Here is a 21,885-nt window from a genome sequence, read left to right on the forward strand (position 1 = left end):
TCATTGATTGCTTTTTTCTTTGCAGATATTGTACTGATACAATACAGTATTCCAGTCTGAGAATGCGAAGGGGGGGGGGGGGTGCAAGGGAGCTTACAAACAATCTGATTTGATTGAAAACAGGAGCAAATCCGCACACACTGTGCATTCAATCTCACAGACACTCACGTCCCATAAACCCACTTCTTAATCCCAAAGCTGTTTTTATTTTTTTTCCCCCTCCTATTTTGTTTCGCATCACCGCAAATCCCCCTCTAAATCTCCCCCTCCCTCTCGTCCTGCCTCAGTCGACAAAATCAGGCACAGCAGCTGGCATCATCATCATTATTATCCTAACCTGTTCTGGAACGTTGGCGGCCGGACAGTGTATCTGGGCAAGGTCGCCGGTGACCAGCCTGCATGCAAGGATGTCCAGACCTCTTTCTGGAGCCATTTCCTAGACGCACTCACCAAACACGACATGATTTGACCGGCTTAAAAGAAAGAATTGTGCCAAACTGGGATATGAAATATCAGACGAGCGGTGCGAAGCATCTTTTGTGCCTGATGGATTATTTTTAATGGGATTTTGTTATTGTTGTTAAAAGTCTCTCAAGAAGAGTTTTTTTTTGTGTGTGTGAAGAAGCTATTTTGGGAAGGATTCGGCTATAGCCTACTCTTCAGCAACTATAGCGAAACTTTTTCTTCTTCTTTTTGCCTACAAACACCCGCTGTGCTCTTACAAAACGTGCTTTAGCATCACAACGTTCAACCATTCGGATTTTTGAGGGGAACGAAGGAGGTGCGCGCTCTCGGACGGTCGCAGCCTCAGCACTAGCATCGCATGCGCGTGCCCGCACCGGTAGATGCTTCCCGGGAAGAAGAGGAGTTGGAGGAGTTAAAGTTGGCTTGGCGTGGGGGGGAAAGGCGAGGATGTGGTGAGAAGAGCACGCTGCGGGGATATTCTAGCGACTAATTCACATTTTTGATGTTGGGAAAAGGCGCCCTAAAGTGAAGGATGACTTGCAAAATAGTGACTTTATGCTTCTTGTATTTGGCTGTGCGACGCTGCTCGTCACGTAAGTCTTGCCATGCAGTAAATTTGTCTTATTTTTGTTGTCTCATTTGCATTTCCCCCCGTATTCTGTGCAAAAAGTTGCACGTATAAACGAAACGGTGAAGGACATATTGCTTCTGCGTTGGAATCCTTGAAGGGCACATTGTCATGAAGAAAGCATGGCTCCCCAGTATAAACATTTCAATGCATTATTTACTTGCAAAACCATTTGGGATTGCAGTCGGTCGTTTCGTGCTGTTTTGCGTGCACGCAGACCGCGAGGTGGAAACAGCGTCAGACGGTCCCGCAGAATTAAGGTGAGCACGAACGGGACTGTCTGCATTGCAGTGCTTTCACCCTGCACGCAAGTTTGTGCCCGGCGCAGCCTCAACTTGCACCACAAGGATAACGCTGCAGAGCCGATGCGGCTGTGCCGAACATATAGGGAATGTAAGCGTGTGTGTTGACACCGAAGTGAGATTGTAATAAGACGTTGAAATTGAGGCTTGAGAGATCACGGCTCAGCAACCCCGACGGGACCAGCCCACTGCAGCACTTTTTGGAGGGAGGCATTACCTGTCAATCAAATAGCCTACCCGGGGGAGAGGGTCAAGGATCCTCCTAGGAGCTGTAATTCATTGACGATTTGGTGGCTGAAGATGACAGCCGTTTTCTCCATTTAAATATTGAAATGTATATAAGTGTCAAAGTGAGGGTGGAATCAGGGAGGTTTATGCAGCATGCTTGCCATGACTCAGTAGTTTTGCAATGAGAGAGGTGAGGGTGCGCGACGAGGGATGGGCACCAGTCACGTGGTTGAGAATTGGAATATTAAAATAATCTTGCAGTCAGTGTTGTTTTGACTACATTTGCATGCCAATTTTAAGTGTACAGTTGGTCCCTGCTTGCTCTGAATGAACCACCTTGCTTTATGAATCGATGTACTGTACTTGTATTGAGTGGAAGTTCTAACACTAAGTGGAAGCCCCATAGTGCAGGATGGGCCACTATATACGTGTGGAGATACGCCCATTGAAAATTCAATGGAATTATGTGCTCTCCAGCACCAGCGGTTAAAAGAAAGTGCCTATAGAGTTAGTAGTGACACGAAAGGATCCCTACAGCATCTACTGTGACTGATAAAAGAGACAATATATAGTGCCAACTAGTGGCTAGGAAGTCTCCCCATAGTGACTACAAAGGCTAAACTGCCCTTTGTGATTAGTAGGCCTGCCTATATTGCCAATGTTAATCGATGACTGTCCATAGTGACATATTTCCTATACAAGAAGTAACAACAAATGTTGCAGATCATGCCTAAGTGATGAGAAAGGCCTCCTATCAAGCCAAAAGTGACTAAAAAGAGCCTATGGTGCTGAAAAGGCTGTCTATAGTACCAATAGTGACGAGAAGTGCTTCTGATAGTGCTGCATATGACTAAAAAGACTGCCAATAATGTCTATTGTGATTGCAATGGGTCTGGAGTGCCAATTGTGAACGTGGAGTGTTTTGGCAAATTTGCCTATAGTGACTATAGCAACCATAGTGGCAAGAAAGGCATCCTAAAGTACCCAGAAAGGGTGCCAATAGGATCAGTAGTGGTTTGGCCGGCAGTGACTGGTGTCTATTATGACTGAGAAAAGCTGCCTGGCCTGGCTAAAGGGTCTTCTAAATTATATACAATAATGAGAAAGACTGCATATAGTGCCAACTAAGAGTGACTAGAAAAGATCCCTATAGTAGCTCAAATTTGTCTATAGTACCAAAAGTAAAAAGAAAAGCTGCCTACAGTACCTATAGTGTGTAGTAGGGGTGTGAATTGCCTAGAACCTGTCGATTTAATCCATATCACGATTCATAGGACACGATTCGATTCGATACCGATTATTACCGATACAAATATATACGTTGATTATTGCATTGTTTTTTACTCAAATTTAGAAAATACTAATCAGTAACCTTGTACATACACACTGTGAGGTTTGTATGAAAATGTTCTTATTTATCTGAAACTTCAGGCTTATAACTGTGAGCCACTGTATTTAACAAACAATCTGTTGCTATCTGTTTCATATTTCAACAGCATTGAAACAAAATATTAAGGATTAATGTTCCATTAATATAACATTCTTCCATGCTTAACGTGTGAACCCTAACCTCATGTAAGACGTTTTGTTGAATATTTTCATAAAAAAATTATATTTAAACATCGATTCGGCCACATATCAAATCGATTCGAGAATTGTAATATCGCGATATATTGCCGAATCGATTTTTTTTAAACACCCCTACTGTGTAGTAAGACAGGCTAAAGTGCCTATTTAGGTTTTTAGGTTCATAATTGTCTACAGTTTTCAAACGACTGTGGCAAAACCCTACTTTTATATTGGACAGGCTACAGCCTGTGTAAATGAAGTTACTCCCCTCACTTCAACATAGCGCTTATTGTGACGGCAAAGGGGCCTATATTGACTGGTGTCTATAGTGACTTAGGAAAGCCGGCTATTGTAAATTGGCAGGCGGCCTGCAATGTCCACAGTACTAGAAAAGCAAAGGACAAAAGTACATATACTGTAGTGACTATAAGGCTGTCAACAGTACCAATTGTGACAGCAGCATCACAGGTCGGTTAGACTGGGGAGAAGGTACCTCCCGCCCATCCTCCTCCTCCTCTTGCTCTCTGCATCGCACTGCTGCAGGAGAGATTTGTCAGCTCTGTGGGCCTGTCCCACACTCATACAGAAGACCGATGAGTCAGCACAAATAGAGCTGGCGCTCTAAATGTGGCCACACTGTTTCCATGCCACAGACGTTTGCTGATGAATTTGTAATAGGCGCAAGGGAAAGGGAGGATGATTTGGGGGACACCTCGCAGGCTCCACACAAGCTTCAAGTTTGTAACTTGACAACGCCCTACAGTGGAATGCAGAGCTTTTATAGAGTGCAGCAGAGGAAATAGTTGCTTCCCTTTTGGTACTTCTGGAGGTATTAAAGCCAATCGATACGTCTTCCATTAGAAGCAATGCTGATTTCCTCTATGAGAATATTCTGGTACTGGCTCGGGTTGTGCACTAATACTGTATGAGCTCAGTCAGATGATACAGGCACAGCAAGAAGGTCAAACTAACCTTGCCCGCCACGACTCGACCACCCGGGGGTGTCCTTGAGGGGGAAAACACTGAACAATGCTCGGATCCTCCCTTTTTGCATTTGCGCAATGGCTTCTCAAGGTGTGGGACATTTATCCAGTACTGTGACACAAGCGAGACGAGGAAGAAGGATGGACGCTTTTAATAGCCAGAACAGCAACTCACCTTGACACAACGTGAAAAAGATTTTGACAGAACGCTGTCAGGCATCTAACTCTACAATAGTAAATCCAGACCCCAGCCATTTTTATATTTCCTGAAAAATGTGATTCACTGCATTCAAATTTGCCATTGGACCTGAGACAAGTTAGCTATGAGACAAAAAAAGTTCAATAGAGAAGAAAATCCATGTGTGACAACAACAGAATGCAACATTACAACAAAATGCAGTACAACTGTCAGTGACGAATTGATGCGACAAGTAGCAACAAGCAACATATAGGACAAGAGCACTGGCAGTGAGTCTGACATTGCTACAGCCTATGAGATGTGGCGAGTATCAGATAGAACGGGGTTCAGGACAGGACAGGAGGAGTAATTAGACGCGATGAGTAGCAAATGGGACAGGACAAGGTAGGACAGGACAGGGCAGCATAGGACAGAAGCAGTGACCGTGCTACACCGTGTCAGGAAGGGAGCAAATAGGACAGGACAGGATGTGACAGGACAACGGGGGTTTTACCAGTACAGGATAGAAGCAACAAGCCAGGCAGTGCTACACCCTGTGAGTAGGGGACGTGTCGAGCCTAAATAAGACAAGACGGGATAGGACAGGACAGCAGCAGTGAAAACTTACATGCAAATGAGAGGATGTGATGTGAATGAGTTGCCAAACACCGAGCAATTTAAATCCCATGGGTTGAATGACTGATTCATCTGAGTTATCAGAGGTGCCCACATTTGCTGGCACTATGTGGTTGTATATTACAATTTTTAGCTCACAAGCTAAAATAAAATAAAAAATTCCGAAGCAAGCAAGCATTAATGTGCAAATAGAATCCAAAAGGTCTCCTCTTTTCGTGCGGCGCCAAAGTGACTTCCATTAATGTTAATGTTCTCATTTATAATGTTCTGGGAGCGATGTGTGCAACACACAAATTCCTTTTCCTTTTTCCCCCCAATCATAACTTTTTTTCGTAGAAGAATGTGTGGACCCATTGGTGTCTGGCCTCTACGCCTCCTCCTTCCTGGCCTCCTCCAGATATAACTTTCTCTACTCTGCTGGTTTCGCCAAGTTGTATGGTAAGTTTGTGGCGTATTGCTACTAATGAATGACTATGAGATATGAATCTTCGTGAAGTATTAATATCCTCGTAGGCAGCAGCGGCTGGTCACCCTCGCCCAGGGATCGGCAGCCATGGCTGCAGGTGGACCTGGGCAGAAAATACCGCCTAAGAGCCATTGCCACCCAAGGCACCTTCAACTCGTATGACTGGGTCACCAAGTACACCCTCCTCTACGGGGACAGGCCGGACTCATGGACACCATATATCATGAAAGGAGGCAACTCGGTGGGTGCCACAGAAGGGGGGCGTTAAATCCCTGGTTGCTGACTGGGTGGACAAGATTAGACGTTTTTACTGGGTCATTGTGTAAACGTATTGTAAGTCATACTCAAGCATCCATTTCACGCTAATCACCTAGGTCTGGGCCCTTCCAAGCAGGGATCCCTGTCCTAAGGAACACCTCATCTAGTTCAATTAGGGTTGAAACCAAGGCATACCAAGGCCTCAGCCCTCCATTGTGGTCTACAGCAAGAACTTTATCTTTGACACTTAATGCCCACAAGGCATTCATAATGAATGCCCAAGCTAAATTGGTACATTTTGATATGAAGGACCAGTGACCTTTGGCACTGTCCCGACATAATCTTTTTTTTTTCAAAGTGACAGTTTGGTCTTTGGCTTGATCTTCTCGTTAACTCGACAGTATAGGATAGTGGCTGCATTACTGCAGACGCATGGCTGACCACTTCATTCATCTCAGCATCTAGACCAGGCTTCCGCAGTCCTCGTCCTCGAGAGCCGAGGTCCTGCATGTTTCAGATGTTTCCGTCCTCCAACACAGCTGATTCATATAATCAGCTCACCAGCAAGCTCTGCAGAAGCCTGATGACGATCCTGATCTATAGAATCAGCTGTGTTGGAGGACGGAAACATCGAAAGCCTGCAGGACTCTGGCAAGCCTGATCCAGACTATCATTACCTCAAGTGTGAGGCTTCCAACAAAATCTCAAGGAAATGATCTCCTTTTAGTCAGCTATTTCAAATAAAAGCTGAAGGTCATGCAGAAATGAGCAAGAGTGGATATAGTTCCAAGGCACTTGCACATAACTGCCTACAACACACTGTATACTCATTACAACCAATTCTGCAGCCAGGGAGTGTTTTACTGTGCTTATTGTCATTTTCATTGGATTAAAAGCAAGCGCATTATCTCTAAGACTGACAAATCTCATCTCATCGCCACTTTGTCACACCAGTGTCTTAATAAGACTGTGACTCAATAACACTCCCCCTTATCTGTTTGCAGACTTTGCCTGGGAACTGGAATTACTATCAGGTGAAGAGGAATGTCTTCCATTACGCCTTTACAGCTAAACACATTCGCCTGCTTCCTCTGGCATGGAACACAGAGAACGGAGGGAAGATTGGTGTGAGGCTAGAGCTGTTTGGATGCCATTATGGTAAAAGATAAACTCAGCATCGTAACTGTTGCCTTTGTTCTCATGGGAAATTGGTGGGATTTTGTGCAAAAATAACTTTATGTGTAGAAAACAGATACTCTAAGTCTTTGGTCAAAATGTGCCCCATTCCCCTAGATTCCTATGTGCTGCAGTACAACGGGGACGACTCGGTGGTCTATATGTACCCAGAGAAAAGGGCCCGCACGCTAAATGACCACATTTCCATAAACTTCAAAACTCTGGAGCAGGATGGTGTGCTTTTACACAGTGATGGAGTTCAGGGAGATCTCTTCACCCTTGAGCTTAAGAGGGGTCGACTTTACCTACACATCAGCCTGGGTACAGACTAACTTGAGATCACAGCCAAGTTTGGGGAACACTACGTCGTCAGTCCTTAGCTAATTTCCCCTTTATTGATTTGTTTCAGGAAGTAGCGTTATACACAAAACAGACGGTCGAACCACTCTGGTAGCTGGCAGCCTTCTCGACAACCTACACTGGCATTATGTCACCATCAAGCGCTCAGGACGCCAGGTGAACTTCACAGTAGACAGCCAAACGGTGACGGCCATCTGTAATGGAGAATTTAGCTACCTGGATCTGGACAACAAGGTAAGCCAGCATCTTTAGTTAGTAAGCATCTTAAAACACCTGGAGCAAACAGTTTTTTTTTTGCATTTGTCTTTTAGTTGTATGTTGGTGGTGTAATCGAGCCTAAAATGCCTCACCTCCCCACCACCCCGAATTTCCGTGGCTGCCTGGAGAATGTCTTCATTAACGACGTCAACATCATCTATAAGGCTAAGCAGGAAGAAGCGGACATTGTCATACCAAGAAAGGTACAGAATTCTGTCCAGACTGTCTATTCACTGTTGGAATAGCATAGTAGATTGGTTTGGAGATTGATTTTATTTTTCCCTCACAGAAAAAGTTGCATTTTGGTTGCCGGGACATTCTTCTCAAACCAATGACCTTTGCCGGACCTAACAACTACCTACAAGTGCCGGGCTACTTCAGAAGGCCACGCATGTTTGTAAAGTTCAAGTTTCGTTCGTGGGACTACACGGGTCTGCTCATGTTCACACGCTTCGCTGACGACCTTGGCGCCCTGGAGCTAGGCCTTAGCGAGGGACAGATCAACGTCACCATCTTTCAGCCTGGCAAGAAGAAACTGCAGTTTGCCGCAGGTGGACTTATCGCCATCATCGGACAAACCGGTGGTGAGAATCCCTGATCTGACAGACTTTTGTCCTGTGTCTAGGTTACAGGCTCAATGATGGTTACTGGCATTCAGTTGATTTGGCTGCCAGAGATAACCTCCTCACTCTCACAATTGATGAAGAGGAGGGTTCCCCATTGAAGATCACCAACCCCTTCACAATACGTACCGGGGACCGCTACTTCTTTGGAGGTGAACTAATAACCAAGATCGACTCACAAACAAAATCTAAACTCTATTATTCATCTATTGGTTTTCTTTTACTCAGGCTGTCCAAAAACCAACAACACCATCAGGAAGTGTGAGACCAAGCTAAACCGCTTTCACGGTTGCATGCAGCATATCTTCATAGACAATGAACAGCTCGACATCGACATTATCTTGCAGCGACAGTGGGGGCGCTATGCTGAACTCTTGTTGGGAACATGTGGTATCACTGACAGGTGGGGAGCATCCCTTAATGGTCATGATGCCCCTAATGTATAGTGCATGGAAAAATACATTGTGTTTTACAGATGTACTCCCAATCCATGTGAACATGAAGGCAGATGCATACAGTCGTGGGATGACTTCATTTGTTTATGTGAAAACACCGGTTATAAAGGGGAAGTGTGTCACATGTGTAAGTATTGACCTCTCTAATTTGATCCCGTTTTTGAAGACAAAGCCATTTAGAATGATATGAATTATTTCAACCCTCACAGCTGTGTATAAAGAGTCATGCGAGGCCTACAGACTCAGTGGAAAGTACTGGTCCGGAAACTACACTATTGATCCAGATCTGAGTGGACCACTAAAGCCATTCGAAGTATACTGTAAAATGAAGTGTAAGCAAGACTGCAAGATTTACATACCATTTCAGCCTTGTCAAATCAACATGTTCACTATGATCTTTCTCTTCCTTGTGACGTTTGGAACCCATCCAGCATACAAAGCTTGGACTGTGATTTTGCACGACCGCGTGGATGGTACCAAGGTGACAGGGAGTTCAATTGACAAGCCGTACATTGGTAACGTCAACTACTGGAACGCATCCTGGGATGAAGTCACCGCCCTGGCCAACACCTCTTTGTACTGTGAGCAGTGGGTCGACTATTCATGCTACAAGTCCCGCTTCCTCAACACGCCTAGTGAGTCTGCCTAATAAACTGTGGGAATCAAAAGTGAGGATTAGTGTGCTGACACTCTCTCTGGTTCAGATGGAAGACCTTTTGGTTACTGGATTGGTCGCAATAATGAGAGTCACTATTACTGGGGAGGAACGTTCAGAGAGGTCCAAAAGTGTGGCTGCGCCATCAACCAGACCTGCGTTGACCCCAAGTATCAATGCAACTGTGATGCAGACTATAGACAATGGTGAGACAAGGGCATAATGTTTATGCGGTGTGTAACACTGACATGAACGCTTCCTACATCCTTTTGAACATGTAAACTCTTTTCTTTCTTCCTATTCTTGTTTTTTCTTTTTTACTTCAACTTATATTTTATACTTGTAACGCGTTTTATGTTTTTCTGTTTATATGTTCAATAAACCAACCAAACAAAAAAAAGGTATCAACATGGCCATTGTTAACCTTCAGGTACTCCGATAAGGGCTACTTGGACTTTAGGGACCATCTTCCTGTCAGGAGGGTGGTGATTGGCGACACCAACAGGACTGGCTCAGAAGCACAGTTCACAGTAGGACCTCTTCGCTGCCATGGCGATAGTGAGCTCCACGCTTATGGTTTACTTTTTGAAAGTATTTGAGTTGCTTTGTCTCACTAACATTTCACTTTTTGCAGGAAGCATCTGGAACACTATATCCTTCACCAAACCTGCCAACATAACTTTCCCCACCTTCAAACCAGGCTCCAGCGCTGACATCTCGTTCCACTTCAAAACATATAGATATGACTCAGTCTTCTTGGAGAACTCAGACGATCACCTCAAAAACTTTATCCGAATAGAGCTCAATAGTGAGTTCAACCAGCAGTGACCTATTCTCCTTATTTGATTGGTTTTGTGACCCTTTCTTTCTCATTTCCAGCAACCCATAATCTTGTATTCGTCTTCATGGTGGGAGATGGCATCCAGAATGTAACACTACGCTCCCCTGTGCCACTCAATGATAACGAGTGGCACTTTGTCCAGGCTGAGATTAATGTGAAATTGGCTCGAATAAAGGTTGACTACCAGCCTTGGACTGTCAAACGTTTCCCCAGTCAGACGTTTGTTACCATGAACTTTACAAATCCTCTTGTTGTAGGTAGGTGACTAAAAAATGACTGATCCATTAAATATCCCAGAAGGAAGTTGCATAATCATTGTCTTACATCAGGTTCACGTAACCGCACCCAAAAACCCTTCCTGGGTTGTCTCCGAGGGTTACGGCTGAATGGGGTTCCTCTGGATTTGGAAGGGAAAGTCGATGAAGAAAAAGGTATCAGAAGGAACTGTACGGGCCAGTGTCTCAATGCCACCATACCTTGCCGCAACAGTGGCCAGTGCATTGAGGGCTTCGCTTCCTACACCTGTGACTGCAACAACACTGCGTTTGATGGATTTTACTGCCATAAAGGTGAGTTATTGGGACAATGATCTGAAACCGTGAACGGCATTAAGCTGATTCGCTTCTTACGTTGTTCTCGTTTAAGACATTGGTGCCTACTTTGAGCTTGGCTCCTGGCTGAAGTACACCGTACGGAAGAAGCCAATATCCGACGAAGCAGCTTGGGCCAACTGGATTGACCCGCATTATGACAATTTCAGCTTGGGCTATAACGATACGGCGGATGACATAGAGTTCAGCTTCAGCACCATCTACAAACCGGCCGTGCTGCTCTATATAAGCTCCTTTGTCCACGACTACATTGCCGTCGTACTCAAAAGCGACGGTAGGGACCGCATGCGACAAGGCCGTTCACCGCGTAATGTACATCAATGTACGTCAATGCCATCTACTGACTTTCTCTACACAGGCAGCGTGGATCTGAGGTATAAACTGGGACTCATCACACACAAGTATGAGCTGACCCGCCGTAACCTTGCAGACGGATACCCACATTATATCAACATCACCAGACACAACAGGACCATCAAAACACAGGTCAATGCTCTCGGTCCTCCCACTCTACAAACACCTAAAATAAAACAGTGCAACTTTGGATCTATTTAAAAGACCCTGAAAGATTCGAAATGATAACTCTATTCTTTGACAGCTGAGTTTAATGTCAAGAACTACTTCTTTGGCTCAAATACAGATCTACAGTTGTAGCTTGGTTGTCTCAAATCCAGATAAAATGTATAAATATCTGTCTCTACAGGTGGATTTTATGGAGCCCATTGTTGAAAAGATAACTTTAGTGGAGGATGCAAGATTTGACTCTCCAAAGTCCATGTTCTTGGGCAAAGTGATTGGTACGTATCTCATTTCCATGCAGAGAACATACAGGTTCTGTTTTTATTTTAAAGGACTGTATTTTGACCATGCTGTGTGTATCAGAGGTTGGCGACATCGACTATGAAATCCAGAAGCATAATACTCCAGGCTTCATTGGCTGCATTTCTGGCGTGAGATACAACGTCTACGCCCCTCTAAAGGCTCTTTTCCGGCCGAATGAAACGGACCCGCCAGTGACAACGAAAGGTGACATCTCTGAGTCCAACTGCGGCGCCTTCCCTCCAGTTCTGGGTTATGTCCCATGGGAAGTGGATCCCTGGTTTACCACTATAGGTATGGTAATATCAGTTCACACCCAAATACAGGAGTAAACTGTAAATGCAATATATTTCAGTTCTTATTGTGCATATCTGCTTTTCAGATTATATATACATCCATGATGACCTTGGTCTATTCTGGATAATAGGTGAGTCCTTCATATTATTAGGGTATTGATCTCTTATATTTGATCTAAAAAAAATGTTTTAAATAAAACTTAAAATGGGCCGAAAAGGGCAGCTCCTTCAATTTATTGCAAATGTATGCATTTTTGTCAAAGTAATAAAAGATTAATGAAACAGTGACTGGCCCAAAATTGTTGTTAAGTAACAGTTTTTCATATTCTACAAATTCATAATGGATCTTAATCAAAATGTCACATTTTATTGTCCTTCTCCGATGCAAGATCCTTACATCTTTCTCATTACTAAACCTTAGTGTCAGCTTCTTTCACTTTAGAAACTCAGTGCCTGTCATCATTGTATTACCAATGTGGAGACAGACTGTGCCAACTCCCCCACTCGATCCATGTCTGAGACCTTTACCGGATCAGTTCAGTTTAGTCTGCTCTGGGCATAGTTTACGGCTCATCATTTTACTGCTATTCATTGATAGACACTGCAGATTAATGCGTCACCAGTGACCGACCACTGCTCAGATTGAGAGGTATTATACTAATGCATGACGTCATCGTCAAAGATTAGAGCAGGCATCCCAACAAAGGCTATCCGATGCCTGGAATACAAGAGGACATGATCGTGGAATTAGCGAATTGACTATTCCTATTTTTCTTTCTTTCTTTCTTTCTTTCTTTCTTTCTTAATGAATAATTAATGTAGTAAGTAGAAAAAATAGAACCTAGAGCGAATTTACTGATTAGATTTAAATTAAACTAAGACAAGCAGTTCAGATGATGGATGGATGGATGGATGGATGGATGGATGGATAAAAAAAGTCAAAAGGGGAATATGGCCACTGGGGGTCACAAATTCAATCGAAAGAACAAAGTACAGACAAACAGAAAGGACACCAAATATAATCACATTATTGTGCAGGGTATTCAATATTAGACAAGAGGAGGCCAACGACAGAGCATATGCTAGTGTTACCATTAAATTCACGGTGAATACATTTTGGCTGATCAAAAGTGCTGATATATCAAAAAGTATGCACTGTTCCTCCTCACAAGAGCATCTGTCTGTCGAATGGTGCTTATCTCCTTCTATTACTGCTATTTCTATCCCACAGTCATCGTCATCCTGGCGCTGCTTCTTCTACTGGCGGGCTTGTATAGCATCTACGTGTATGCGTACCAGCAGAAGGGCACCTACCGCACCAACGAACCCAAACACCTGGAGTCACCCAGCAGCTCCCGGCCCCTCACTGAGACCCTGAGACGGGAAAAAAAAATGCTGCCCGAAATTGACGAGGAGTTCAGGAGCGGCTAAGCTAATAAACCACACGTGGGACCAATGGGACAGTGACTTTGGGAAGGACTTTCATACATTACATATCTTTGCGTTGAGTCTTTTTATTATATTGGTAGTCCCTCTGAGGGTATGACTTGTGGGTTTGGCTACCATCAAAGTTGATTAACGGGCCAAGAAACTGCAAAAATCAAAGGTATCAACATAAGAATGCTAATTAATGCGTGCTAATTAGTAGGGATCGCCATGATCTGAACAGTGGACTAGTGATGGTGTAGCCCGTCAATTACACAACTCCCCCCCGCCCCAAAGATTCAAGCTACACATTTTTAATTATTGTCATCCATGTTATCCAAGCAATCATTTAAATGCACAGCACTCGTTGTTGGGTTTTTCGAATGGCTATTTTCGGACCCTGCATCCTAACAAGCCCTGACCTTGATAAATTGAGTTGCGGTCAGATTTGTTTTTATCAGGCATGCATTCCCGGTCTCTCACTGTTCATTACCTGTATAGCTTGGATGTTGTTGGGTCATTCTGTGAGGTCTAGGACTAAAATGCTTGTTGCTGTCATGGGAATCCTCTCTGGTGTACAGGTTGAAGACCAAAAGCAAGAGATTCAATTAGTTTTGGGATACTATCCCCTTCCCTGAATCTGTGGGTGGACAGGTTGACTTACCTTAGCAGTGAGATCCACTCTTGTGGTGAGTGCCTCTGAAGTCACCAGATCTAGAGAGTAATAGAGACAATAGAGACCCTGGAGCAGAGTATTTGGCATTACAGATATATACAGCCAGCCATTAGAGTCCTGGTGTTCCTAGTCTATAGGAATATAAACATTAAGAAATGACCTCAGACATCCTGGACTAGTGGACTCCCTTGGTATCGTGAGGAAAATATTTGGGTACCGATGTGATGGCTCTGCATCAAACCATTGCTTTCTCAAGTAAGAAACCTTCATGGCCATGGCATACCTTCCAGGAAATGATCTAACTCCATCGCGGCCCATTGGGTGCCCATGGAGCACCTGGATGAGGCAGAAATTACAGAGGGTCTGGATCTGATTGTGTGGTACTCACAGATGGGATTATCTGGCAATCAACTGCAAACTGACCTGACATGATCATTTAAAAAATAGTCAGAAACAAGAGTACCAGGGCACGTAACAAATCTCCCCACGTACAGTAGCAGCAAGCCACCGTGACCTCACTATTGTAGTTGCCTGCCTAAACGAGCTGCAGACACTCTTGGTTTGATTCCCGGCCTGTTCCCCCAAAGCAAGTCTTGGGCAATCCCAAAATGGGTACAAAATGGTTGGATTGCATCTTGAAGAGCAACGGTGTAAAAACTATGCCAAACAAATCACGCGAGTAACCGACAGTGGCAAACTGAAAGTCTCAACAACAACAACAACAACACAAAAGTACAAAATGTTCATCCAGGTCATGCAATTCAGATTCTCTTGCAATGATGACCTGGCTGCAATCAAAATTTCCTGAGTCTCTTAGAGTGGAAAAGAAATCCAGGCCCAACAGGAAAAAGAGGCTGGAATCTAAGCTGGTCTCTATTATGATATAATACATCATATCATATAACATATGATCAATTGGCCATCCCAACTAGTTACCATGCACGCCTCCTAGGGGGAAAAACAGTATCACATTATGTTAAACCCACAAGAAATAACCACTGAGGACAAAAACAACCACCGGCTTAGGTGTTCCAATTCTTTCATTTCTTCTTTTGTCATGTTTTTTTTTTAAACCCCAGTTTGGTTGGGATGCAATGCCTGGTGCTGTACAAAGTTGTATTTTGCGAAGTTCAAGCCCCTCCACATGCGAGTCTCACACTGTCCTGCAGGGTGAAATACTGAAGTGCCTCATCTGAGCAAGCATGCCCCCCCCCCCCCCAAGTAACCACAAAAACTCCATCAGAAGGCATTTGGACCCAAGAAAAATCAATCAGAATTGTACTATTTTCTGAGCCCATTTGAGGTTGCCGATATCCTACCGTATATGGACCATGTAAAACCTGCACCTTTAGCCGACAATTTGGTGACACCCTAGCTCACAATGTGTCCATGCAAAAAAAAAATCCAACTTGTTTTTGAAAAAAAGCCAAACTAAATAAGATCTGTTGGAAGAGCATGAACATAACGATTGCAAGTGGTGCTTAGGTTTGTGTATTGTGTATTCTAAGCCTAAAAGCTCGAGTAAGGCAGTGCATTATGTATAAAGAATGTCACATGTATACGTGGTTCAGGAAGGCCATACGGCATTAGTAGTAGATCGCAGCTTTGCCGATTGCAGTACCATATCTACCTGTTATTCAGCACAGGGCTTCAGACTGTCATGATACTGATTGATAACGAGGTGTCCACCATACGAGCTCTACTTGCATCCGTTTTGCTTGTTACATTTTGTCTAGCTTTTAAGGGAAAAATAAAAATAAAAAATCTGGTGGCGACGCTTACCGGTACATACAAACATACACACGCTCTAACAAGGGTCCTTTCACACCAGTAGTTCGAGTTAAAAATCAGTTGATGTGTTTCTAAAATTGGTCCATTTCACCCCGGTTTGGTTTCTTTTATGCATTGTGTATAGTTGAAGTGAGTGGGGGCGGGGACCTATCGGTATGGTTTCACAGTCAAGCAGAAAATGAAAATACGTCACAGTTATAAAACAGCTTCTTCCTCTAATTGCGCATTATTTAAACAAACTGAAAATTTAAGAACAAAAATAAACTGCTACCTTCTCGAATTGATGTCCTACTGCACTTCATTTGGGCCATAATTTGGGAAAATCTATCCGCTGGATTGAAATGCACCATAATTCATTTGGAACTTAATTTGCAAATGAGAGGCATCAAGGGTGGGGGGACAAACGATTACTGGTGTGAAAGCCCATAGACTACATGTACAGAGGACCATGATGGTGTAAAAATGCTGATGTTTTACTTCCATTTCAAACACATTTGCTGATAGATTTATGCATCATGTCGTAGATTAATAGCTGAAAGCCGACTCACTCTTTGCTAGCAGCTAACTGTATATGTGAACTAATACATATAGCCTAGCATGAACACATGACAATGAGCTTCTTTACGCCACTGATGCTAGTTAAACCCGCAGACGCACAACAGTGAGGCGTGTGAAGCAACGTTTTGAATGTCACACTAATGTGCTGCTTGCTCAGGACAAAGAAAGTACCATTGCTTGCAGCTTTTAGCTGTAATAAGCATCCAATGTGTACATTTGTTGGTTTGATTGTACAGTGACAAGATACTGATAATGTATGCAAATGTACAGATGGCAAAATAGGCTTTATTTTTTAAGAGTGCGCTGTAAACGTGAATGTAAATGATAGCATTGACTGAATACAGGAGTGTGTATGTTAGCATAAGTGTCAGTGCGCAGCTAGCATAGCAGTATAATTTCACTCACCATACGTGGTCCCCCAAAGTGTGTTTGCATGTGCCTGAGTACGTGCGTTTTCACTGTTTTCCCACCTAGAGACAATAAACAACACAGACGTGCACAGATGCCAACAACTCACTACTGTAGTACACCAGTAACAGTAAAGTACAAGTGGTGCCTTGAGATGTGACTTGTAAATTTGAACACTTGTATTTTAAATAATCTTTCCCCATTGAAATGAATGGAACATGACATAAATCCGTTCAAGTCTTTGTCCACAAAACAAAACAAAACACAATTTGTAGCCTATGTATTTAAAAAAAAATGAGAAAGTAGCACTGTACTGTATAAAATATAAATAAATACAATCATTAAACAGTATGTAAAGAACAGTTTGGCCACTGGAGGCAGTATAATACAGTCTTGAAGACACAAACGAAGAAGACTTTCACAACTACTGTAAGTGATTCAGACGGTACACTATTGTTTTTCGCAGAAGAAAGATAAAGAAAATATGACCTGTGACTATTATATTTTCCGTCTACTTGTAGTGCTGGACTGTTTGTGTTCGAAAATCCGTTTCTGACAGGGCCATAATACCACAACTACTATTACTATCCATTAGCCCGTCTTTTGCCTGTTGCATTATGTGTTAGCAAAGTTGATTTGTTCTGTTTCGTTTGACAGTTAACTTCCACTGGCATGGCATAAAAAGCTTGAAATGAAGCGTCTTTTTTGAAGAATATGCTAAACTGCTTCTTGTTGTAAAGTGAGTTGAATTCACTGTAGGCCTACACACAGCACTTGTAGCTTGATTTTTTGCTCACAATTCAAAGCAAAACATCAGCTGTATCTCAAGGCACCACTGTATTCAATAGACAACATCCTGGTGAGTGAGCATCAGTGGATGCATTGAATAGTAGGTAGAGCATTAAATGTCCACTAGATGGTGACATATTTTTGTTTTGTTTCAAAAGTGCAGATGTCCTGTCACTAGTCATTTCATTGGGCACACCGCAATGTGATCTACGTCAGGAGCACTACTCGATTTTGATTGAGTAACAACTCCTAGTACAACTTCAATTGACAATTCCGAACATCCGGGCATTTCTGATACTTCCTCCAATGCAACGCAACACAAATACTTCCTTTGGACAGTGAAAACAAACGGCGTATTGTATTGCTGTTGCCTGTGACTATAATTCAAACCAGGCATATTGTTATAGGAGTCGAACAACATTTTATCACATTTTCAAGTCAAAAATAATCCTCACAAATCAAATTAAAACGATCCAAAGTCCAATGCTTTTCAATGAGCGGAGAGCTGGTTGCCATTTTGACTTGTGACGTAAGCTCGGAATTGTCAATAACAAGCACATTGTCAAAAGAAAAGTCAAATTCCTTGTATTGACTATATTGTCACTCGCATTTTTTGGGGTGATGTTGTCACTGTAAATGCAATTCTTGTTGTAAAAAGCTAAGTAAAGCCAAACTCACCTCAATAAAAAGTCTGAAAGATCCCATTGAGTGATGTGGTAGTAATACAAATCTAAACCTTCAGGTACTTTACAAAAATGTCATGGCACACAACCAAACAAAAATGTCACTTTTTAAATTGTGCTTTCTGCCATCGAAATGAAAACAGTTTAAGTGTTGTCAGTCACTATGTCACTGCAATAGATCGATTTAAAAAAAGATGCATTCTCAGTTAACAAAGAATAATTATCAGACAAATAAAGTGAAATTGGATAATTTCCTGCACTCACATTATTTCTCGCCACACTCTAGGTGAGAATCAACTCTAAACAAATCAGATATGTTTAATAATTTCAAGAAAAAATAAGTCTTCTTAGTTTTATTGAACTCTTTTTTTTACCATTTACATTTCACACAGAACTGATAACATGTAAAAGCTTAATTGTAAAACTTAATTTACAATGTTCTAGCCCTCAAGCAAACCTTTTAACAATAATTTAAATTGGTGTCCATTTCAGATGATTTTAATTGCCATCATTATATGTGTATTGTTAATATTTGGAATTTATTTACTGAATTAGATGACTAAAAAGTTTTGTGGTATTTCTAAATATAATTGTATTCATATTATTTTTAATTAGAGCCTGTTAATGGTAAACGAGAAACACAAAATTAAATCAAGACCTGGAGAAATAAAAGTCACATGCTCACAATTATGCTAAATGAAGTACATTTTATTTTTGTCCTTTTTAGTACATAACAATCATTTTAGAAACATAAGACTTTTCAAGCAAAAAGATCTACCAGGTAACAAACATATGTACACACAGAAAACGTCGAAAAGTTGAAATGTACAAACACTCAGTGCGACCTGGTAGGAAAAACTGGCAGGCAAGTTACTTAATATATATATTTATAAAACCTCAAAAAATGAATCAAACAAAAAACAAGTTACAAATCGAGTCGGAGTGGAACAGGACACAACAATAAAAAAAACAACTAGTAGTAGTAGTAAAAGTAGTAGTAGTAGTAGTAGTATTTGCTACTGGAGTGGTGCGCCACTCGTGTTCACAATGTGATGGAAAGAATATAATTTTTTTCTTTATGTTTAAATCACATCTCAAGGCTGATGGGTAAAACCCACACACAAAAAGCGCTTGGCTTAGCGGGCGCGTCATCCATCCTCGTAAGGCGTCAAAAGCAAAAAGGTGCAGCACTACACGGTAGCGTTCCTTCCTTCAGTCTCTTGAAACACTCCTCTTAGGGTGCGCGTCCGCCCAATCCCAAGAGAGGCAATGGCACACCAACAGTATGAAAAATATTGAAACTTGCAGGGAGGATGATGGAGACAAAAAAATATAGCAGCTGGTGAGCATAGCTTAGTACATCTGAGGTGAACTAAAAAAAGGAATGCATTTATTAAACACTGAAACAAGGGTACAAAACAAAATACAGGCAGTGACAGGCTGATTTTAAAGGAAAAACAAGTTGAAATTCTCTTAAAATGGTAACAAGAAAAACTAAAAAATAATTCAATGGCGGAAGGTTTGTTAATTTTTTTTTTAAGGCCATCATTAGACAGCAGATGTGCTTTCAATTCCATTCCTGTCATATAAATATCCATTGTGTGGCTCATTTGGCAATCACCACTTGAAGTGCTTGGGACACACTCATCTATATTCTTAAAACTCAAAAGAAAAAGCACAATTGTTTCCAACGGGAAATGGAGCCAATCTCCATGCAACGTTTGAACGGGCCTGAATAAATACCAGGAGAGGTTTTGAGCAGGCCTGAAGGATAAATTAAATTAGGCAACTTTGAAATCAAATGAAAGATGGTGGCACATTTTTTTTTTTGCCTGAAACTAGAACAAAAAAAAGAGTGTGAAAATACCTACAAAAAGTACAAACAATAAATAAAAATAAATGAATTCCCTTCAGATTTGTTCTACTTTTAAATGTTAGTTTTCAGGAAAGGATCCCAAAGTCTTTTGAAATAAAAGACTTGGTTTTCTTCATATACTTTTTTCTTAATAATAAAGTCCATCTGTGACAGAATTACTTCATTCAATTGTCTGCTTGTTTTTTTTTTCAGACAACACACGTTTTCACTTTACTGCGTCTAACAAGCCGTTCACAAACATCAAACATGAACTCGGCTTCAACAACAAGTCAATCCAAATCCAATGAACAATCTTGGAAACAGGCTGACACATAAACGGCATCTTTAAGTAAACACCTGCATCTTTTTGTTGGCCTCGGGGATTTGGGGAATTTGGGTCTGGGCGGAGCCGGCGACGGCGGGGCTGGGCGTGGAGTCCGACCAGTCGGACACGCACTGAGGGGAGGGGCTTGACCAGGGCTCGGGCGACTCGGGCGAGGGGGTCAGGTAGGGGTGCTCGGTGGGCAGGTGCAGGTAATGCTTGGGCGTGGCGTCGAGCGCCGACGTGTAGCTGTGCTGCGAGGGCGGGGTGGGGTAATCCTCCGCCGAGCCCGGCTGGGGGGCCGGGGCTTGGGCGGGCGGGGCGATGGTGACGCCCGGCGGGGCCTGCGGAGGGGGCTGCTGGAAGAAGGGCGGCGGCTGCGGTGCTTGGGAGGTCTGCGGCGTGGGTGGCGTGGATGACGCCATGCGGGCCAGATTCTGCTGGCCGCTTATGGAGTGGCTCATGATCTGCTGCTCGCTGATGGAAGGCAGCTTGATGGGGCTGACGCTGGGCGTGGAGGTGACGGGCGTGGGTTGCAACATGGCGCCGCGGTACATCTGCTGCTGGTGCAGCAGCATGTTCTGCTGCTGCGCCGGCTGCATGCTCTGCACCAGGTTGACCACCTGCTGACCGCACTGGGGGGCGGGCCCCCGGGTATGCCAGTCGAAGGGCACGCTGACCGGGCTCACCAGGCCCATGTTGAGCCCCATCTGGCCCGACGGACTCAGCACGTAGCCGTGGCCCACGTCCGCCATGGACACGCGGCCCTGCAGGGCCATGCCGCCGTTGCTCAGGTCGTTGAGCTGCGCCAGAGACACGGCAAAGGGGCCGCCGCCGTCCAGCATCCCGGCGTGCACCATGGGCGTGCTCGGGACCGACATGGACGTGTGGAAGAGCCCCGGGGACGGCATGGCCACCGGGGACGTGGGGTTGGTGATGTAGCCGGCGTTGCTGGCGCCCCCGTGGGGCGAGTCCAGCGAGTCCACCGGCGAGAGGGTGACCGAGCTCTCCAGCAGGGCGCTCTGCATGTCCAAGGTCAGCTTCTTGTTGCGGGCCTTGGCCGAGTCCTTCAGACCGCAGGCGTGCTGGCCTGCGAGTCCGGAGACCTTCGCCCCCGGCCTGCGGTTCTTCTTGCCTTGCGGGGTGGTCTTCAAACTGGGCAGAAAGGCGCTGGGCGGGCACATGAGGGGCGACAGGGTGTGACCGCTGGAGAGGTGGAGTCCGGGCCCGCCGTGGCCGTGGGGGCTCCTCACAGTGTTGTACTCGTCCAGGAGCTGCACGATGTCGTGGTGCATGCGCTCCAGCGCGATGTCTCGGGGCAGCCTGTCCATGTGGTCCGTGATCTCGCGGTTGGCAAAGTGAGCCAGCAGAACTTTGATGGCCTCGCAGCTTCCCTCGCGAGCCGCAAGGAAGAGAGGCGTCTCCTCCTGAATAAGACACACACAAGGTTAAGGATTTGTAGATTTTTTTTATAGCATTAGGTGTCCATCACTTTTCAATGACTTTGTCATAACCTTTCACTTGAGTTTAAATTTAATATAAAAGTCTACCGACCAGCCAAAATAAAGCAG

The 21,885-nt window shown here is 43.7% G+C and overlaps 2 protein-coding genes across 2 annotated transcripts in view; one reads left to right on the plus strand and one right to left on the minus strand.

Moving 5' to 3' along the window:
- Positions 1–301: 301 nt before the first annotated feature.
- On the plus strand, positions 302–18,154 carry cntnap1 (contactin associated protein 1). Its single transcript, XM_086068767.1, has 24 exons — positions 302–1,058; positions 5,326–5,427; positions 5,503–5,696; positions 6,718–6,871; positions 7,007–7,210; positions 7,299–7,483; positions 7,561–7,710; positions 7,797–8,058; positions 8,133–8,282; positions 8,359–8,533; positions 8,606–8,712; positions 8,795–8,917; positions 9,017–9,220; positions 9,290–9,446; positions 9,671–9,798; positions 9,875–10,048; positions 10,120–10,338; positions 10,411–10,650; positions 10,727–10,966; positions 11,051–11,178; positions 11,396–11,489; positions 11,575–11,805; positions 11,894–11,938; positions 13,039–18,154. Exons 1-24 carry the CDS (start codon positions 998–1,000, stop codon positions 13,236–13,238), a joined length of 3,927 nt encoding a protein of 1,308 aa, XP_085924893.1. The 5' UTR covers positions 302–997; the 3' UTR covers positions 13,239–18,154.
- A 670-nt stretch (positions 18,155–18,824) lies between these two features.
- notch3 (notch receptor 3) overlaps positions 18,825–21,885 on the minus strand; it is a 40,781-nt gene continuing 37,720 nt past the window's right edge. Inside the window, exon 33 of the mRNA XM_086068900.1 lies at positions 18,825–21,741. Within this exon, the coding sequence (XP_085925026.1) occupies positions 20,338–21,741 (1,404 nt within the window). The 3' untranslated portion in view covers positions 18,825–20,337. The remainder of the gene's footprint in view (positions 21,742–21,885) is intronic.

This window comes from Leptonotus elevatus, chromosome 1 (genome assembly GCF_054856555.1).
Source record: "Leptonotus elevatus isolate MCC_2025b chromosome 1, RoL_Lele_1.0, whole genome shotgun sequence".
Lineage (NCBI taxonomy): Eukaryota > Metazoa > Chordata > Actinopteri > Syngnathiformes > Syngnathidae > Leptonotus > Leptonotus elevatus.